General features: G+C 47.4%; 1 protein-coding gene and 1 long non-coding RNA gene across 3 annotated transcripts in view; one reads left to right on the forward strand and one right to left on the reverse strand.

Moving 5' to 3' along the window:
• The first annotated feature begins 331 nt into the window (after positions 1-331).
• The window catches only part of Rnf220 (ring finger protein 220), a 221,510-nt gene continuing 202,379 nt past the window's right edge, over positions 332-19,462 (forward strand). The window contains exons 1-2 of one of the 2 annotated variants that reach the window (XM_005317948.4): positions 332-534; positions 6,965-7,706. In XM_005317948.4, the coding sequence (XP_005318005.2) occupies positions 7,082-7,706 (625 nt within the window). In that variant the 5' untranslated portion in view covers positions 332-534; positions 6,965-7,081. The remainder of the gene's footprint in view (positions 535-6,964; positions 7,707-19,462) is intronic. The other variant, XM_013364122.4, reaches the window with a different exon arrangement.
• On the reverse strand, positions 782-2,842 carry LOC144368025 (uncharacterized). The gene is made up of 2 exons (XR_013427748.1): positions 2,604-2,842; positions 782-2,230 (listed from the first exon to the last, which is right to left on the reverse strand). It is a non-coding gene; the product is annotated as an uncharacterized LOC144368025 (long non-coding RNA).

Below are 19,462 nucleotides of genomic sequence, written 5' to 3' on the forward strand. Positions count from 1 at the left end.
TCTCTGTAGTTTCCACTACCTCTAGCGACCCCAAGACTATCTGAGCCCTTTCTTAAGGGCCAGCAGATCTGTTCTTCAGGAGTTCCCTGGGTCTGGACTCCATTTCCCAGAGTCCCTTAGTGCCCTAATGTATTCAGTGCTCAGAGTGCCTGTATGTGTGTGAGTGTGAGAGAATGTGCGTGTATGTGTGTGTGTGTGTGTGTGTGTGTGCGCGCGCGCGCGTGTGTATGTGTGCGCCTCCGAGTCCCTGAGAGAGTGGAGGCTCATTCACTGATTAGAGCCAGCGCTGAGAGGCAGCACTGCTCCTTCTCTCACACCAACCGAGTCTCTTGATCTGTACATGCAATCCCAGGCAGCTCGCGAGCACAAACCCGGGGCCAGCCGCCTGCTGCTGCTGCTGCTGCCGCTGCCGCCGCCGCCGCCGCCGCTGCCTCCGCCGGCTCTGCGCACCCGGGACTTTTCATGCACCACACTCTCCGCCTTCTTCCCTCAGTGTCCTGAAAAGTGCGATCGTTCTCCCCAGGAATTTCCACGGCAAGTATGGAGATCAGAAGGAGGTGTGGATGTGTGTGCGTACATAAGAGGGGTGGGTGCGAGGGCGGCCGGGTTGCTCAGGAACCTGGCTAACTTTCCGGGTCGGTCTCCTAGGGATTCGGGCGGCTCCCCCACGATAGGGGCAGAGGCTGGGACCTGCACTGGCGCGTCTTAGATCCTCGCGACGAAGCCTCCCGGCGTCGGTGCCCGGCGCGCTCTGTGCGCTGCCTCACTCAAACTTTCCGTCTTGAGTTTTCCTTAATGTGTTTTATTTGGGGGGTGCAAGGGGGAGGGACCAGACGCGGGAATTGGACTAGTAGGGTGGGTGAGGGGACAGCCAAGAGAAAGGAGCAGGACTCCTTTTCTCCATGTTCTAATAAGCCCCATTTCCACTTTGTTTGGGTCGATCGCAAGAATGCCCTCTTGCTGGGCTCTCCGGTGTATCCCGCGGTGATTTCCGGCGGGTCCGGGGCTGGGGCTGGGTGGTACTCAGTGGGGAGCCGGAGGCTTCGGGAGGGTTAAGGAAGGGGAGATCCGTTGAGACACTATCCTGGCCGCTCCCACACAACACACCGCCTGCCGAGTGGGGTATCCAAGGAGAAGTTGGGGATTCTAGGGGTCCCCAGAAGCTTGGCTTACTTTTTTTCTAGCGGAGGCGGGTGTGGAAGGTGTGGAAGGAGGGGGGTGGGGTGAGGGGAATCCTCTGCCGATGGTAGGAGGCAGGTGCTGGCACAGAGGTGGACTGTTCTAAATGCAACCGGTAAACTCCCGGCTTCGCTGGGGTGGACCTGCCTGGCCTTACAGCAGCCCAATCCGTGGGGTCCCCCGGGATTTTGGGGATCAGGACCCTTCACCCAGCAGCTGTAAGGAGTGGAGAAGGGAGGATGATCGTGCAGACTCAGGCGCCGTTGCTCTTTTTGTAGTGTTATTTTTATCTTAGACCTGCCTTAAACTGAGTAACAATTTCTCTTCTTCCGACTTGAGAACAAAACTTTTCAGAGAGCTCGCCGGTCGCTGCAGTCCTGCGGCCACCGCCGCCGCGCTCTTCAGCCTGGGCAGAGCGACCTTCCCCGCCCGGAGTCCGGCCCGCCACCGCGCTCCGGAGCCTCCGGCGTCCCCTCTCGCCCCCCCGCAACCCGGGGCTTTTCAGGGCTCGGCCTGGGCGTTTCGCCTTTGTGCTTTGTAAGAGAAAGCCTTTTCTTCCAGGGCACAACAAACTTGGGCGGAGAGCTTCCGTGTGGCCCCCTGGGCGAGGCCGCCCACGGTGGTGAGGCCATTCAAGGAGATGTCCAGTTTATCCCTGGCTCTAGGAGCCCCTACGAGAGCTCGATGCCTGGGTGACTGTGGCCGGCGAGGGCATGCGGAAGCCCCGAGGTAGCAGGGTCTCGGGCTGCCCAGAGGCAAAGGACAAGCCCCCGCTTCCCTTTAAGAACGTACTGCTTTCTCAGGCCCTGGCCGCAGCTCTAGCCGAAGACGGTGGCTTGGGCCGCGGATTCAGAGCGCGTCACACCGGGTGGGTGCATAGGGCTAGGGCCATCGGGATGGGGAGCAGGCCTCCCTGGAGGGCCGGGCTTGTCCGAGGTCTCATGCCTGCGCCGCCTCCTTGTCCCGGGAGCAGCAGAGAGGGAAAACACCGGCGCTCTTTGCCCACGCTGCCCAGCAACCACGTCTTGCCTCTCGCTCCTGCCAGACTCGGCTTGAGGGGCAATGCGCAAAGTAAAGAAAAATAAAGAAAAAAGGGCGGGCAGTGAGGAAGCAGCGAGTTGGACTGGGGGAGTAGAGCGGGCAGGGGCCCTGTGCCTTGCCGGGCCTTCTCCTCTTTCTGTCTCTCCAGCTCTTCCCGCAAAGGGAAAATGAGCAGAGGGAAAGACTGAAAGAGCGTCGAGGAAAAGCGCTCCGGGCATCTCCGGTTCGGATCTCTTCCTGGCTTGCGAAGACCCGGCAAAAGTGGCGTGAGTTAGCCCGCTACGCTCTGGGGAAAGGTGGGGGAAGGCCGAGGACAGGGCGGCGCCCCTCCGCGGGTGACCGACGGGACCGGGGCTGGGAGCGGAGCGAGCCGGGACACACACCTGTTCTGCTAACCGCGCCGGGTGCGGCGGCTCCGCGTCGGTGGCGCAGAGGGCAAAACCCTCCCTTCGGCTCCCCACGCCCGCTGTCCCGGAACGCTGCAGCCCCACACTCGCCCGCATTTGCACGAAAGTAGAGTGGAGGAGCCCGTTGCTGCCCGCTGAAGCGGGTGACCCTCGGGGCGGGGCTGTTTAGGGGCTCCAGGTCCTTGGACTTTGCTCGAAGGCAGAGTGCTTGGAGACCTTGCCCCGAGGCCTTGCGCGGCTGTGGACCAGAGCCCCTTGGGCTTCTTTGCTTTTGCGAAACCGGCACCTTGGTTCCCCAAAGTTAAAGCAAATTGTTTCCATGCGGAGGTTGTTGAGCTGTAAAGTATTCTTTGTACAAAGGCAACCAAGAGCTGGAGAGAGAAGTCAGGCCAACGAGTGGTGGGTGGGCTCGGCTGAAGGATGGCCCCAAGTTTATGTAGGCTTCGCCTTCATCTCGTCTTTCCCCGTTTTCCCCAAAAGAGATGGTTTTTCCGGGTCATGACTCTTCCCGGCTGAATTGTGCACCCGCTATCTCAGCGGGCATCCCCGCGGCTCCGCACAATCCGACCGGTCCGGTTGTCTCGGATTCGCAACCCTCAGCCAAGCAGGGCCTGGGTCCTGATCCAAAGGTGGGGCTGATACCCAGCCTTGTCTGAACCTTAGGCGTCGGCCATAGCCTGAGAACCGTATTAGCCTTATGCTCCCAGAGTTTTCACGTGTGGTGGTAAAATTTCTGTTAGGGCGGTGTTTCCAAATACCCCCTGGGCATTTGGTGTGCGGGGTTGGGGCGGGGGGGGGGGGGATTCTCTTTAAGCGAAGTCTGTGAACTTAAAAAAAAAAAAATCTTTCCTGCGTTCTTCACAACCCCCAACTACTCTGGCCTCACTTTCCATTGTTCTTTGCTTTTTAAGTTGCCTGTTAATTTTTTAAAAGTTTATTTATGCAAAGGAAAAATATCGTTTAATTTGTTCTATATTTTAAGTCCTGGCTTTTGGAAACGGTTCAGAGACCACAAAAATGTCACCTGTTGTTATAAGCAGAGGAGTGTTGTGTGTGCATTTTAATTGCCAGCAGAGTCGGTAGTTTGGTGGGCGCCCTGAGCTCGGCTCCAGGAGAGAGCCCTTTGCAGCTTGCTTTGTGGCAGTCATTTGCAAGTGGGTTTGGCTCCTAACAGCAGCAGCAGCAGCAGCAGCAGCAACAACAGCAGCAGCAGCAGTAGCAGCAACAGCAACAGCAGCAACACGGCTTCTTCCTACGCCGATCCTGGGCGAGGGTCAGGAAGCCCAGACCCTGGACGAGGGTGGGAGATAGCCCACTCTCTGGGACTTTCTGGCTTTCGGTTTTTCTGTGCGAAAGTGGTTAGTTCGCGCCGGAGAGCGCGGAGCGCTGCGCATCAGCCCAGTCTCAGACATTTTCACGTTCCAAATGCCGGCTTCTTCGTTTCATTTGTCTTGGTTCTGGCATGTTTAACCACGCAATTAGTAATCTCACTAATTATTCAGTTAGCTGGCGTCTTGTAATCACTTTAAACCAGGGTCGGGTGTGTGATTTAAGAAACAAACTCCCACACACACAGAACTGAACCAAAACCCATCACGTCAAGGATTTGAGATTTTAAAAACTCAATATTTGTTGGTCCCTCTGTCCAACCTCACTGCCTGCCAGACAATTTATTTAGCTTCGTGGATTGATCCCTCCTCCTTGTTTAGTTAATTCAACAAAGACTTTTTGCAATCTGTTTGGAGTTTGTCTGATGCCGTGGAAAAGTAGCTGATGATTTATTTGGTTGCTTTTCGATTTCTGTCTTCAGCCCTTCTTTCTCCTCCTTTCAGCGGGGATGTCAGCTGTTATTACTTCCTATTGATCCCTTTGCAAAGTGAGAAGTGAACTAAAATTAATGTCAATTCCACTGCTCGGATCAATAGCTGGAGTTATTTTAATCTGGATTTGCACGAAGTGCTAAATTAAAAAAAATCAGCATAGAGGCAGAAAAGTAACAGTTACTTACTTTCCCTCTGCCCGGTTCTTTACAGTCACCCAAATGCTCCATCAAGCTGATTATCTTACAATCCATATTTTTTTAATTAAGAGGGTCAGTTAGTTTTCTTATTTTGGGTTCTGTGTTTAAACCCATGACATTTTGACATTGGGAGTGTATTAACTATAGATTTTCATAATGACTGTGGTCTGCTGAAGCCTCATCTATACAAGTTGTTAATGTGAGGAGGGGGGAGAAAGAAAAGAGAAAAGAAAAAACACCCCTCCTCCCCCTCAGAGACCAACGCCCACACAGTGGAGTAAAAGAGATGTGGCCTGGAAAAATATTGTTGATTTATTTTCGGTATAATGAAGTTTTCAAATGAATAAGCAGGTTTGAGTGATTCACTGTGTTCTATTGGAGTGTCCAGTGCTGTCACCAGATTATTAATTTATGAAACTCATTTATTATAATGAGGTGATCCAGGAAGCAAAAATAGAAAGTGAATCCTGGGGGTAGTTATTTTGGGGAAGAAACATTTTTGCCAGACCCCCGGTGTATTAAGTTTGTCCTTTTCTCCAGCCAGCCTCACATAACTATGGTTTGTGGATAGACTTGTAGTTATTTATTTCGGTTGTGAAGAGCTGCTTAGAACCCTTGGAAACCCCCTAGATCCACTTTCAGAGCATCCATGTTGTATGACCATTAATCTGACTTGAAAACAGCCAAGAACCGGATTCCCAGACTTGTCAGGCTAACTGGCTGTCCTTGGCAGATCATTCCTTGCACTGCTATAACTTGACAGGAAAGTTATTTAAAATTTGGAAGAGAGAAAAATCCGTTAATGTGAGATACATAATCTGGTAATTTAGCAATGATGTCTATAAGGAAAGATGCCAAATGAGGAAGCAGTCTGATGGTGTCCACTCATCTTCCCAATTAATAACAGTCATTGACACGTCTGCTACAGGATGGGAGAAGGAAATACTCTCTTTGCACTGCATTAAGCGGAGAGGATTCATCTGCAGTTTAACTGAGGATTCTCTATTTGAGGGAATACCAAAGAGACTCCATTATGGAAGTGGGTTTTTAAAGAGGGGGGGGTGTCAGTTTTATTTCTGTCTCTCAATTTAAAGGTTATTCTTTGTAGCAGGTGGTGATTTGGGGTTACACTTTGAGTTTCCTTCAGTTTCTACTTAGTGTATATATTTTTGAAGCTAATAAGTCTATCTTTTCCTGGCTTTTGATATATAGTCCTTTCCCCCCAACCCCCACTCAATATAAATTCTGAAACCCAATCAGTGGCTATGAAAACTACAACCTAAATTTACAAGGTAAACCAAAAGAAGTCTGTCTGAACTCCAGTTTGTTCTGGGGGGCCTTTATTGGACATCAACTCTGACCAGGCCAATAAGCAGAGCAAAATAAGTCAGAAATTTTGTTAACATTTTACTCTAAATGTTAATGGCAAATCCAAGGCAGTTTACAAATCTACTTAGGAGTGAGTGCATTAGTAACTAAAAAAATTACCAATCCGTTCTTTGCTGCCCCTGGAAGACAAACGCTTGTGGAGAGCATATGCCAAAGGCACCCATTATGTTTTTAAATATTATTAGAGACGCCAGGCATTTTATTGATGAAGGTTTTGTTCCTTCTCAGAAAAGAGGAATAGGAAGGATGTGTGATTTGAGAGGGGTGTGCATCAAAAATGATGTTGCTGCTATGATGTTGCTACTTCTTTCTGGAAACAGTCTTAGATGATACACAGAGATATGTTTATGTACATGCCAATGGGTATGATCAAGCCACATGTACAGTTTGTACCCACTAATCTGTACAGATGTTCCTGGTCTAGGTGTGCTTGATATAAGGTTTTTTTCAGTATCTGGGCGTTGTTAGGGAAGATAAAGAGAGGATGGAGATGTGAGAAATCATAAGCAGAACCTAGCCTCTGAACATCAGGCCTGCCATGACTAGGGTATGTGGTGGAAGCCCTTTAAAATATAGACACCCCCCCCCCCCAATCTACTGGGTGACTTGGCCTTCCAAAGCTCATTTGCTCAGGGAATATTGTATTTGGAGGTTTTATGATTTTTTTTCTTTCCTGGGCTCAGGCGCATTTCACCCGGAACGTGTAGGGACCAAAGTCAGCTACGCGTACATCACAGTAAGTTGTCTATTGATTTTCCTGAATGAAAATGGTCTGCTGCTGCTGCCCACTGGCTCCTAAAGCCTGTGGTGTCTCTTGCCCGAGCATCTGTAAGCCAGAAGGATGGTGTTTCGATCACTTGGGGTTTCCCTTTTTTTCCTCCCCCTGACTTTCCTCCTCCCTCTTTTTTTCTCTTTGCTGTTTCTGCAGGTCTTAGAAGGGCATGATTCCCCAGTAATATTCCCTGCCCTGATCCAAGGTGCCGCTTGGCCTCCCTCCCAGGGAAGACTGCTTCTTGTGTGACACCAGCCATTGAAAGAGACTCCGATGGACTTACACCGGGCAGCCTTCAAGATGGAGAACTCATCCTACCTTCCCAACCCTCTGGCATCCCCAGCATTGATGGTCCTGGCGTCCACGGCTGAGGCCAGCCGGGATGCTTCCATTCCTTGTCAGCAGCCACGACCCTTTGGTGTACCTGTCTCAGTAGACAAGGATGTGCATATTCCGTTCACCAATGGTTCCTACACCTTTGCCTCTATGTACCATCGGCAAGGTGGAGTGCCAGGCACTTTTGCCAATCGTGATTTCCCCCCTTCCTTACTACATCTGCACCCCCAGTTTGCTCCCCCAAATCTAGATTGCACCCCAATCAGTATGCTGAATCATAGTGGTGTGGGGGCTTTCCGTCCCTTTGCTTCCACTGAGGACCGGGAGAGCTATCAGTCAGCCTTTACACCGGCCAAGCGACTTAAGAACTGCCATGACACAGAGTCTCCCCACCTGCGCTTCTCAGATGCAGATGGCAAGGAATATGACTTTGGGACACAGCTGCCATCTAGTTCCCCCGGTTCACTTAAGGTTGATGACACTGGGAAGAAGATTTTTGCGGTCTCTGGCCTCATTTCTGATCGGGAAGCCTCATCTAGCCCAGAGGATCGGAATGACAGATGTAAGTACTTTGGTTGGAGCCCTCCCTCGCCCCCAGTTAGCCCTGCCTCCCAGTAGTGTTCAACAGGTCGGCGGCATTGTGCATGCTCCTAGTGACGGGAAGGGTCAACCACTTCCCTTGCGATAGCTATGGAGTGCTAACATTTATTTGTCTCTCACCAATGAGCACTGATAGTTCTTATAGAAAGTGTTTTTATGAAAGTAGCCAGAGGCAGATTGGCCTCAGCATGCTTTATCTCCTGGATCTGGCTTGCTTCTTCTGGGGATTGTGGAATGAAGAGGGTGCCATATACACTGGAGTGAAGGTCATTTCATTAGAAAGTGTAGGTTTCCAGGGAATTTGGGAGGCCTGAAAAACTTGTCCATCCTTCCTCTTTTTTGCTGGTCTCATTATGGCTCTCTGATTGCAGTATTATTTTTTAGCTTTTCCATTGTATCACAGCCAGCAGACTCCACGTGATTTTATTTTCACAACTCTCAGCCCTTGTCCACATCAGGCTATTTTTCAGAGAAGGACAAAGGTGTCGTCAATCACCATAAAGCATTTCAAACAGCTGTGTTTTCCTTGCGCTCGCAAGGCTGGAAAGCCGACCTCTCTTGGGATTTGACAGGTTTGCTGGACGCTTATCCTGGGGCTCACTTTTAGGACTAGACACGGTTGACCTGTGTGACTGCTCCATAGTTGATGTTCACAGCTATTATTAATTTCTGCTTAGAAAATGGCTTTTCTCATGTTCTCCAAGAACCTTGTTGGGCTCTGGCTACACTCATATTGTTGAAACTACAGCTTTATTTGGAACTTGTAGACTAGAGTGCTGAACCTTGCAATCTTCTGCTCTGATATAATCAGAAAATAATTGTGTTTTGAAGCTTTTGGGCTGTGGGTAGACAGAGCAGTTTTCTTCAAGCCTGGTGAGAATTTATGAACTGAGGGTGTTTTCCCACCCAACCCTTTGTTCTGAGATTTGCTTCATTTTATTTTCTTAAGAAAACTACATCTGAGGTTTGCTTTCCCCTCTTCTCTATTTTTTTTGTACTCCTGTCCTCTCTATAACCACCAACACGAATACCATTTTTTTCTCTTCTCTTTATGATGCCGAGGAGAGTAATAGAGACATTGCAGCTCTCTCCCCTGTCGGCACTGCTTCCTCAGGCTGTCTCCTTGAATTAGGCACTGTGTTAACTTTCCTGCGCTAAAAGGCATCTGCCTAAACCCAGCGTACCTTTTCAATAAAAGTCATCATAAAATCAACCTGCCTTGTAAATCCATCGCTCTTTGGTTTTGAAATATGTTGCTAGTGTGTCTTTTATGTCAGCGTCTGTAAGCCGGAGACCTCCCCACTTAAGGGAGAAGGCTGCTACATGACAGCACAACTGCTAGTGTGGTTCTCACACTTGGGCTTTCGAGCCTTTCTGTTGACTTTCTGTCGACTCCTGTGTATTTTGATCCTGCTTCTGAATATACCTGCTGGACAGGTGTTGGTATTATGTTGATCTGTTTTTGTTTTTGTTTTATTTTCTTTTACTTTTTATTTGTTAACGGGATATGTAAGTGATCAAAGCTAGCTGTAATCTGACCTCTGGCTAAAAGTGCCCTGGGTTAGGGTTCTGACCCTTTTTTCCTCCAAGTCCAAGTTGAAAATGAAATCTTCTCAAAACCAATATGCTACAAAGTAACATCTAGAGATCATGATTCCTTTCTTCTCACCTAACAGATCCAGCTTGTCTCCATTTGCTGTCTTTTTAGCCCAAACCTGTGTCAGACTCTCAGAGCAGGCGGAAGCTTGTTAGTCAAGTCAGAACTCATAGCTGTGGATATCCATTCCCCTCCGAGTGTCAAAGCCATAACTCTTCTGTTTGCCTGGTTTGCATTGTGTGGTGGTGCCATTCCCCCATGGAGATGGATCCCTCACACAGGAATACGCCTGGGTGGAGAAAAATTAAATGAATCTGTCTCCCAAAGTGAAATGGAATTCTGACCTTGAAATTAATGAGATTCTGATCGGAAGGGTGGGGAAACTTCTTTATTTCAAATTGTCATGTTATATAAATTGGAGTTCCTTTCCTTTTTATTTGTTTAAAATATGCTTCCCTTATGGAGTACTTTGTGTTCTCCTTTTCTTGGGTGCAGACATTATACCTATGGGAGTATCTATGAGTGCAGGCTGTTTGTACACACCCACATTATTAGCTAGAGTTGCATTTGTGACTAATCTTTAACCAGACACAAAGGTGCCAAGTGAAGAGGAGACTGTCACCCTGTGCTAGTCCTGGATTCATCCTCCTTTTTCATTTCTTTGCCTTAGATTGATTAGCCGCCTTTGAAGGGTTGGACTAAGCAACATCTGTGCTTTTGATTTTTGAGTTTGTGGAAGGCAAGAGAAACATTTCCTGCAAGGAAGGGTTGAAGAAGCACTATGACAAAGTCAGTAGCAACCTTCTTGGCTCTTGTCATATGCCAACGTGTGTCGGAATATTTATGGTCTGTTTTATGTAAATACATATTTAAAGGCCTTTAGAAGGCCTGATTATTCCCACTAGATGCCTTTGAGGTCCTCCCTACAGAACAGTTTTGAAATAAGTAATATTTCTCAGATAATCAAGTGACAGTATACAAGATGCTTCCAAAGGGAGAAAGGAGCTTCAGGGGCAGATGGGACAGTGATGGGGGATGGGGAGGGGGGAAGAGAGGAGAAACCGGGGAGGATACAGTGCTTTTCCCAGGATTGCCAAAATGAATCATGTATAATTTAGGTTTTTTATTATTAAAATCTAGAATTAATTTCTGATGATTGATTTATTTTTCAGTTCTTTTTATATAAATAAAATGTTTTCATAAAATGTAAGAAATGTTTTAATTAAAAAACAACAGTAAAACTCTAAGTAAGTGTTTAGTTTTAGAGCTTTGTTGGGAATGGAGGGGATGTGAAAATGGGGGTGTGTACGTCCTTCCTCAGAGTACAAGTTTTATGACTTGAGTTTTAGGTCACTGCAAAATCAGTTTTATAATGGAAACACTGACAGCTTTTACTGTTGCAGCCATCCTCTGCTCACACACTCACTACATCCATATGCAGATATGTCCACATGTGAATGAACGCCTTTTAAGAGGGTCCTGCAGGCATGGTGTAATACACAAGCACTGATTCCTTAATTCTGGGTACTGATAGGCAGAATTTCTTTTGTGATCAAACATGCATTTTTTGAAGATGGAAATATAGCTATTTGGGTAAAATATCCTCTCTCCAGTAGATGATTCCAGTTTGTTTGCCTTTCCATCTACCTGGCATCACAGGTGATCCTGAGGTAGGTGTTGGGCTCCAAGGAACAGGAAGCCTTTGCTCTACAGGACTGACTTATTTGCCCTGGAAAAGGGGAGAAGTGTTTTGTGAGGAGCCCTTCATGGAGGATACATAATTCCCCAGGAAGAGGACTGAGGTAACTCCAGTTTATTGTCACTCCCTGAACCAGTCCCCAAGGTTTCTTGTCCAGGGAAAGGATGCTGAAATTTATGGACCAATTACAGATAGTCCTTATTGTGTCTTACATATGAAGCGTCTACAGATATGTTTCCCAGGGCCTTTAAAATAAACATTCCTCATTAAGGAAACTTTACAACAAAAGAGAAGGTAAGTACTGTCTGCTGCCTTGTGCTGTAATCCATACACTTATTACCCCCTCAACACTCTGGCTTTGTCATGTGCATCTCCTGATGGTTCTCTTTAGATCTCCCCTGTGCCCAGACTCCTGCTGGGTGACACAAGTCTTTGGCCAGCCCCCTATCCATTCAGCCCAAATTGGAGTTGGCTAGTATGTGTGCTCACCTCAGGACTGAGAAGGCCCAGAACTGTCCTCATGGAGCAGGGACTGGCCTGCCTTCTGGCTCACCCCAGGGAGGGGCACTGGGCACTGACCATAAGTGGCTTTACTTGGCCCTCTTCCTTGGCCCTTCCTCTGGTCAAGCAGATTCACAGGTAGGCAGGAAAGCTGATGGCTCCAAACAATTCCTGGATATTTTGCTTTGCTCTCATCTTTGATATATTTGAAAAACTATTCTCAGGTCCCAAAATCCCTGAGTAGGAGATGGTATCTTGTACTCTGAGATGTATCTTTATAAAGGCATGTTGTCATTGAAGACCCTATGTCCTGAGAATACACTGAGCTCTCAGGCCAAGGACAGCCTGAAATGAGGAGGGCTGACATCATGGGGATGATGTTAGTGGACTACCTTCCAAGGGCTATGGAACTGGGTGGGCAGAGCTGTTAGTCTGGGGTGTGGAGAATGTTTGGAGGCAGTTCCAAGGTCACCAGGCGCCACCTCTGGATTGCAGCTGAAGCAGATGAACAGTGTGAAAGGGTCAGCAAATCATCAGAGGAGAGGGGTCAGATGGTTCCCTCTGTCCTGACTGCCCAGACCTAGCCCAGCTCAGCTGCTCCCCTGCTCTCCCCCCTTTCTCCCCGGGGGCAAGAACTCCTGTGATGTGTGTGGTTTCTGGTTGTTCACTCCCAACACAGTCATGGAGACTCCTTTTCATGCTGCTGGGTTTAATTGTCTTGTTGGGATAAAGAAATGTTTGCACAGCTAAAGTGGGGCCGGGCTGGACGGGAGCGGTCCCTGATGGCTGCAGAGCCATCTGGCCTGGCTTGGCTCAGCTCGGCGCGCCGCTCGCCGGGCGCCTGGGCTCGCTCTCGCTCTCGCTCCCGCTCTCTTCCCCTGCCCTCGCTCCACAGCGCGCCGCTGTTCGGCGGCTGCCTCCTCGCACGGCCGGAATGCCTAATCACCATGGTGAGAAAACGGACACCCGCGGCCGTCCTCCCTCCTCGCCTCGCGCCCTCCCTCCCATCAATTGTCATGCAGAAGTGATCCGGGCTGCCGTTTCCTCGCGGCCGCCAGCCAGCCCCTCGCCGCTCCCGGCAGAAGGGTGGCTGGTAATTGATCGTTGGGGGGAGGGGGCGCGGAGAGGCGTGAGGACCGGCCAGGGGAGGCAAGGCCACAGTGTGGGCGCCTCGCTCACTTGCAAAGGACCCCCCAGCCGCCGCCACCGAGGCGGCTCGCAAGTGGTTTCAGAAATGTTGGTGACCTCGCCGTCGCTTTGCCCGTACTTGAAGGCTGCGCGAGAACTCCGCGCGCTGTCCCGAGGGTCTCCGGAGAGCCCGCGCCGCCGCCCTCCTGCGGCGCGCAGATCGAGGGCCAGCCGTGTCCCCCCCCCCCCCGTCCTCCATCCATGTCCCCACGCCCCCAAGTCGCACACTAAGAACCCAGCCCCGGGTCGGTTTCCTGTACGTCGTCCTAGCAGAGGAGTGGGGGACTGGGGCGAGGGGTCGGGGAGGGAGTGTGACTGGAGGGGGGGCACGCCCAATGCAGACTTCGTGGGTGATGGGGGACCCTGCAGGAGGTGCAGGTGGGTGCGTGGGGAGGGTGAAGGGGGCACGGCGCGGGCGCGGGGAGACCGCGGGGCGGGGGCCTAGGGCTGGGGAGGGGGGCGAGCGGGAAGAGGGAGGGGGCGCCAGGGCACGCGGACTCGGAGGCTGGACGTGCGTACACGCGCATCTGGACCTGGCTTTCCCTCTGTACTCGGGGACTTTGAGGTTTTCTCCTTTCTGTTCAAAATGTTTTTCCCCGTCTAGCTTTTCAAATCTGTAAAACGTTCCGGGGAACGTTTCCCAAGTCCAGGGCTGGGCGAGCCGGCACGATTGCTGGTATTCGGGCGAGGCGAGCCGCGGTCGCCTGTGAGGGTCGGAGGCTCGCAGCCAGCACAGCGGGGCTCGTTAAAGTCCGGGGCAATTTCTGGAACTCTTCCCACGGGAAGTTTTCCGGGGCTGCCTTCCGGTCAGCGGCCCCAGGTTGATTATTTGGTGGCCCTTTTTTGTTTGAAAACAAAAAACACACATTGTATCCCAATAACAAAAGTTGCTCTCCTCCCCCACCCCCTTTCCTCATTAGGCAGGGAAGAGGAAACTGAAAAATAGAATTATATTTTTATATTGGTTTTTCTTATTTTTAACCCTTCTTCACTACCTCCATCTGGTTCATAGATATTAGCACACGTTGAAATGTATTCTTTGTAAATACTCGGGTTTTGGAGTGACAATACGTTTAATGGTGTTATATTTTTATGATGATTTTTTCTTGTTTTTAACTCATTTGCCACCTCCATCTGGTTAATGAATATCGGAGCACATGTTGGAACGTACTCTTTATAAATACTTGAGATTTGGAGTGATGGTACATTTCATTGTAAAATCCTCATGACTTTAACACCCAAATAATAATTTTTGGACTTGAACATTCTCTTCTAACACTTTATAACTGCATTTCTCAGCGCCATTTTATCCCTCTTAAAGAAAGAAGAACTGCAGACTAAAGAATAATTTATTGCTATATGACAGCTAAAATGCCTTGAAATTTTTAAAAAGTATCATTTCAGTTGTGGCATTTGTGGTTGAACAGAATCTGTTTTTATCTTCAAAGTGTGTACTACAGGGTGAGAATTTGTAAATCTGTCTCTCTTTGGGTCACAGAGGAGAATTTTCTGCAAAAGAACTTTCTTATGCTTTTTTCCAAGAAAAGGGCCTGAATTGGGACTACGTTATTAGACCTAGAGAAATGACAGACTGTGGTATGAACCAGGAAACCTGGTGGTGGATGCCAGCCAAGCAAACAGAAGTAATTCATCCTTTCCCACATTAGCCAGTGGATCAGACTTTTCTATTTAATCACAGTTTAGTTTTAGTGTTAAAATTTTTTTTTTTGCATTAGTGAAAATCATATAAAATGGTTTAATAAGTTTTAGTTGGAGTATTGAATACATTGACGGTGTGGTTATAATCTAGTTTTTATTGTAAGTTTTCACCAATTTGCCACTCTTTGGCATCACACAGAACAGAATCTGTAAGTCTCTGCTATCCCAAAGGTGTGGAGATTTGAGGAACAAAAGGAAGAATTGATTTAGCCTTGAGTTTTGATAATGACAAAGGTATGGTTTTTTTTTTTTCAAAATATATGTGAAATCCCCTTCTCAAATATAGACTTTTATTGTTAAAATACTAAAAAATCTTTCATAACTGAAAAAGTAATATAAAATTTGCTTTTGTTTCCCTTACCTCTAGAAATCTGAGACTGGAGTCTATCCCCTTTCCAAAAGTTTTCCTGCATCCCATATCATGGAGTCCATAAATACAAATCTGCTTTTAGTGTATATTTTTTTTAAAAAAAGTTTCTGCCTATATCCTGGTTGAAGCTGGAAACAGTCAAGTGATATGGGGGCTTGTAGACACATATAACCATCTGGCAATTCAGATATTTGACCGTCAAATTTCTCTGTGGAATGTGTTCTGATTGCAGATGACCTAGAGGAAATGAAAGTTGTGTTTTTAAGGGGAGATGTGGTGCTGCGCCCAGTGCATTCTCTTTAGCAGATCCAGGGCTTTAGGAAAGTCTGGAGCTACAAGGGTGAAGAAGGAACCTTTCTGTTCGGTCTCATGAGAAATCAAGCCCAGTAAGCCTGAGTGTGACTCATCAGATGAGGGTTGTCTTTTTCCACTGAAATTCATTTGCAGGCTGAGACTTATGGCTTTGTATCCATCTTAGAGCAGCAGAAACAGTCCAAAAGCCACAGGGAGGGGACAAGGGCCAGCTCTGGAAAGGCCTTCGCTTTATTTTCAGCTTATGATTCCCATTTAGGTGCCAGTTAATCCTATATTGCTCTCATTTGACCTTTCTTTTTGGGGTTTGATTTAAACTAAGTCAGTGGCCTAGCATAATAAATACCTGTTAAGAGAATAAAAGCTGTGTTTGTCCCTTTGAGCCTCAACTTGAAGGTGTTAAGGCAATATAACATAGTAGTTATGAGTATAGTCTTTGTAGTTTAATCTTGACCATTTAGCTTACTTTCTCTGTGAAACCAGGCTATTTACTTATTGTCTCCATGCCTCAGTATTCTCATCTGTAAAATGGGAATTATATAACCTTAAAGGGCCGTTCACAAAGAGCTGAATGAGGTTAAACACACAGATAATGTTTAGAATGGTTCCTCACACACATCAAGTAATCAATATATAATGACTATTATTATTTCCAGGACAATCTGATGGCCTAATCTTCCTTATTAGAAGTACTAACATAGTCAAATGCAGGGCCATTAACAACTAGCATGGATGTAGGATCCTTTCACATACACTCATGCCTTATGGCAATGTGGAAAGAGGAAGGGAAAGAGGCTGGAAAGCCCTTTTCGTGATGGCCAGCTGCTTCGCCTCCCTTCATTATCATCCATCCACCAGGATTAGCCCTGGTGTCCCTCTGACCTCCTTCTCCCTTAGTTTTATTTAGAAAAAGTTAACATTATAGTTAGGGACTCAGAGTCTCTGAGTCTGAAAGGGACTTGACTGAGTTAGATATCTAGGCAGTGCCCCAGGTCAGAGAATCCCAAGCTCATGTTATTTTCTTTTTCTGAAATTTTGTCTTATCAGATATGGTTTGAAATAAATGGGTTATTAGAATTTGTGAGTGTAGAGATTTGGGCTATCTATAGCCAGATTTGCTATAATGGTATTTGACTGGTATTAGAATTCAAAGTCTCAGAGTTTCTAAAATGTCCTTAGATTTTAAGTTATACAGACACTTTTACCCTCTTGCCTATGTAAGACAAATCTGTGAACCTTCCCCCATCTGTGTGTGTCACAGTCCCACAGCATGATGGATTGTCTCTGCTTGGGGGAGGCTTAGGACCAGGCTTGAAGGGGCCTTGCAGGTCAGGAGAGAAATACAGCAGCAGGGCTGTGATGGTTGGTGGTGGTGGTGGAGGGGGGGTCCTGGGGAGGGATTAGCTGGGGGAAAGGGAGGGCAGGGTTGGGCGGGGACAGGCCTCTCACATAGTGTCTGTGTGCATTCTCCTAGGAGTAAAAGAGGGCTGTCCATTACCCTGAGCGCACAAATAAACTCAGTGTTTTTCTCTTTGTAGAAAGAAAGCCCCATGGGGTTTGGAATACCAGAGAATGACTCTGCATGTCAGTGGGAGAGGTGGGGAGTGGAGGATGGGAGTGGGAAAGACCTACCCTCTGCCTGAGGATCTTGGTTTTAGTTTGTATTTCAGTAGAGTGGCTCATGTTTAGAAAGTCTTATGTTCACATAGGTATGGAGCAAAAATGGGCATTGGAAGCCAGTCAGTCAACTGCTACCTTCATCTCTATCAGCTCCTTAATGTCCCTTAAGGAAAGGGCTTCAGCTCAGCTCACTGCTGCAGACAGAATGTCCCTACAGATTGTGGAGCAGGCAATTCTGCTCTCTCCCTGTTCCTGGTCCCTTCTCACGGGTAGGCACAGAGATGTATGGGAAATGCTAAATGTTCTTAATTTGTGGTGTTTAAAGAAGGGGCAATAGCTGGGAGTGGTAGTGTCTACCTATAATGCCCACCACTTGGGAGGCTGAGGCAGGAGGATAACAAATTTAAGGCCACTGGGCAACTTAGCAAGACTTTGTTTCAAAATAAAAGATAAAAGAGCTGGGGCTATAACTCAGTGGTAGAGCACTTGCCTGGAATGTGTGAGGCCCTGGGTTCAATCCCCAGAACAGTGGGGTGGGGGGCAGGGGGGGCAAAATTCTGGGATTTAGACTCAATGTCAAAATCATAATTAAGAAGAAATCTATGTGGCTCAAGCAGTAGCGCACTCGCCTAACATGCGTGCGGCCCGGGTTCGATCCTCAGCACCACATACAAACAGAGATGTTGTGTCTGCCAAAAACTAAAATAAATTTTTTTAGAGAGAGAATTTATATATATATATATATATATATATATATATATATATATATATATAAATTCTCTCTCTAAAAAAATAATAATTAATTAAATAAATCTTCTAAAAATCTTTTAAAAAAAGAAGAAGAAATTCTAGAAGAAGATAGATGGGAGTCAGGAGTCTAAGGTGGCTGGAGAGGTAAGGGCAGTGGCACATGCTAGGGGAAGGAACCAGCAGGACTGCAGTTAGAGCCTAGCCTTCAGCTTCCTTCCTGAGCAGTAAAATTAAAAAAAAAAAAAAATCCTTAGAACAACAAAAGTCTGGACTCATGGGCTTCCTTCCTGACAAGCCAACCTGGTGGGGCTTCATTCAGACTGAGCAGCAGTCAAGGCTGATTTACTGGTACAAGAGCCCAGACATGTGAGCTTAACCCTTTCCTAGCCACAAGGATGATTCGTTGCAAGTATTGCCTCCTCCTTCCAGGCCCCCATCATGGTGTGGGTGGGTTAATACAGTCATTTCCTCTTGACTGAAAAAGAGTGCCCGTTGTTGAAGTGCCTACTACCCTCATCATGAAAAAGCTGAGTTTATGAGAAGTTGAGTGACTTGAATACCTTCAAGTCTAGTACAGAGTTGGTATTGGGACTCTTGGCCAGTATACCTCACAGGTCATTGGTGACATTATGTTGACTTTGGAGCATTACATCCATCTTTGATAATGGAAAGTGTTTCCTGGAGTTTGTATTGGGGTGATCCTGTAAGCTCCAGATGTATCTCTGGAACATATTGGTATTGCAGAAAGAATGGTACTGTTTCATCTCAGCTGTTTATTGGTGGCAGTGGATAAAACCATGGTGAAGTACATGAGGCATGATTCAGCTGCCATCACTGGTAGAGGGTTTGATGTGCTCATTAATCCAGTTAGTCATTCAGCTGCCCTTACTGAGTACCGACATTGTTCCAGGCACCATGCTTAGTGTTGGGGATGGAACAATGAGCAAGACAGATTATAGCCTCTGCCTTACTGGAGGTGAAAGTTTGGTTAGCAACAGCAGAATGTGGTAAAAAGTGCTATCTTGGGGGAAGTGGCAAATGCCACAGGATTAGAAATAGAAGCATTCGATCTTACCTAAGAGGGGTTGTTTTCTGGAGCAAGCAACCTTTAAGCTGATATCTGAAAATCAAGAAGGAATTGTTTATTCAAAGGAGCTAGGCTTGGCAGTTTGCCTTTTTTAGATAAAGTATTACATCCAAGAGTGGAAGAAAGGACTCCAGAACTGCCAAGGATTGCTCGTGATAAAGTGAGAATAGAAATCTCTCTGCTGGGATCTGAAACCTGACTTTGGATCTCTAAGGCACATCATTCTATGGCTAGATATTCTTGAGAATGTCCATTTGGTGCTTGTGTGGTTCTGAGGCCCAATATCATTAGAGGGTCCCGCTTTTAAAGTAATGTTCTAAGGATAAGTCACTATAAAGTACTTTCTTTTTTTTGGTACAGGGGGTGGAACCCAGGGGCAATTAACCATGAGCCACCTCCCCAGCCTGTTTTATATTGTATTTTGAGACCGGGTCTCGCTAAGTTGTTTAGGGCCTTGCTAAGTTGCTGAGTCTGATTTGGAACTTGAGATCCTCCTGCCTCAGCCTTCTGAGCTGCTAGCATTACAGATATGCACCATTGTGCCCTGCTTATAAAATACTCTCTTATGACGTGATATCTTAACCACCAGAAGACCCATTTGCTGAATGAAGGAGGGCACCCCCTTGCTGATGTTTAGTGAGGTAGGTAAAATGTCTTCGTCTTTTTACTGAAGTTCATGGTCAGCTCTATTCTTTGCCCTGTACAGAGACGTGATAGGTCTCAGGACTTAGAGCGCTCACTTGGCCATTAAACTAAGCTACATAGCACAGGGGATTCCTGGCAGGGTTTCTTGGCAAAGTTTCCTACAGGAGGTGCATTGCTCAGGCTTGACTTTCATGAATAGTGCCAAAAGTATTGAAGAAGGGAAAAAAGTG

This window comes from Ictidomys tridecemlineatus, chromosome 11, assembly GCF_052094955.1.
Source record: "Ictidomys tridecemlineatus isolate mIctTri1 chromosome 11, mIctTri1.hap1, whole genome shotgun sequence".
Taxonomy (NCBI): Eukaryota; Metazoa; Chordata; class Mammalia; order Rodentia; family Sciuridae; genus Ictidomys; species Ictidomys tridecemlineatus.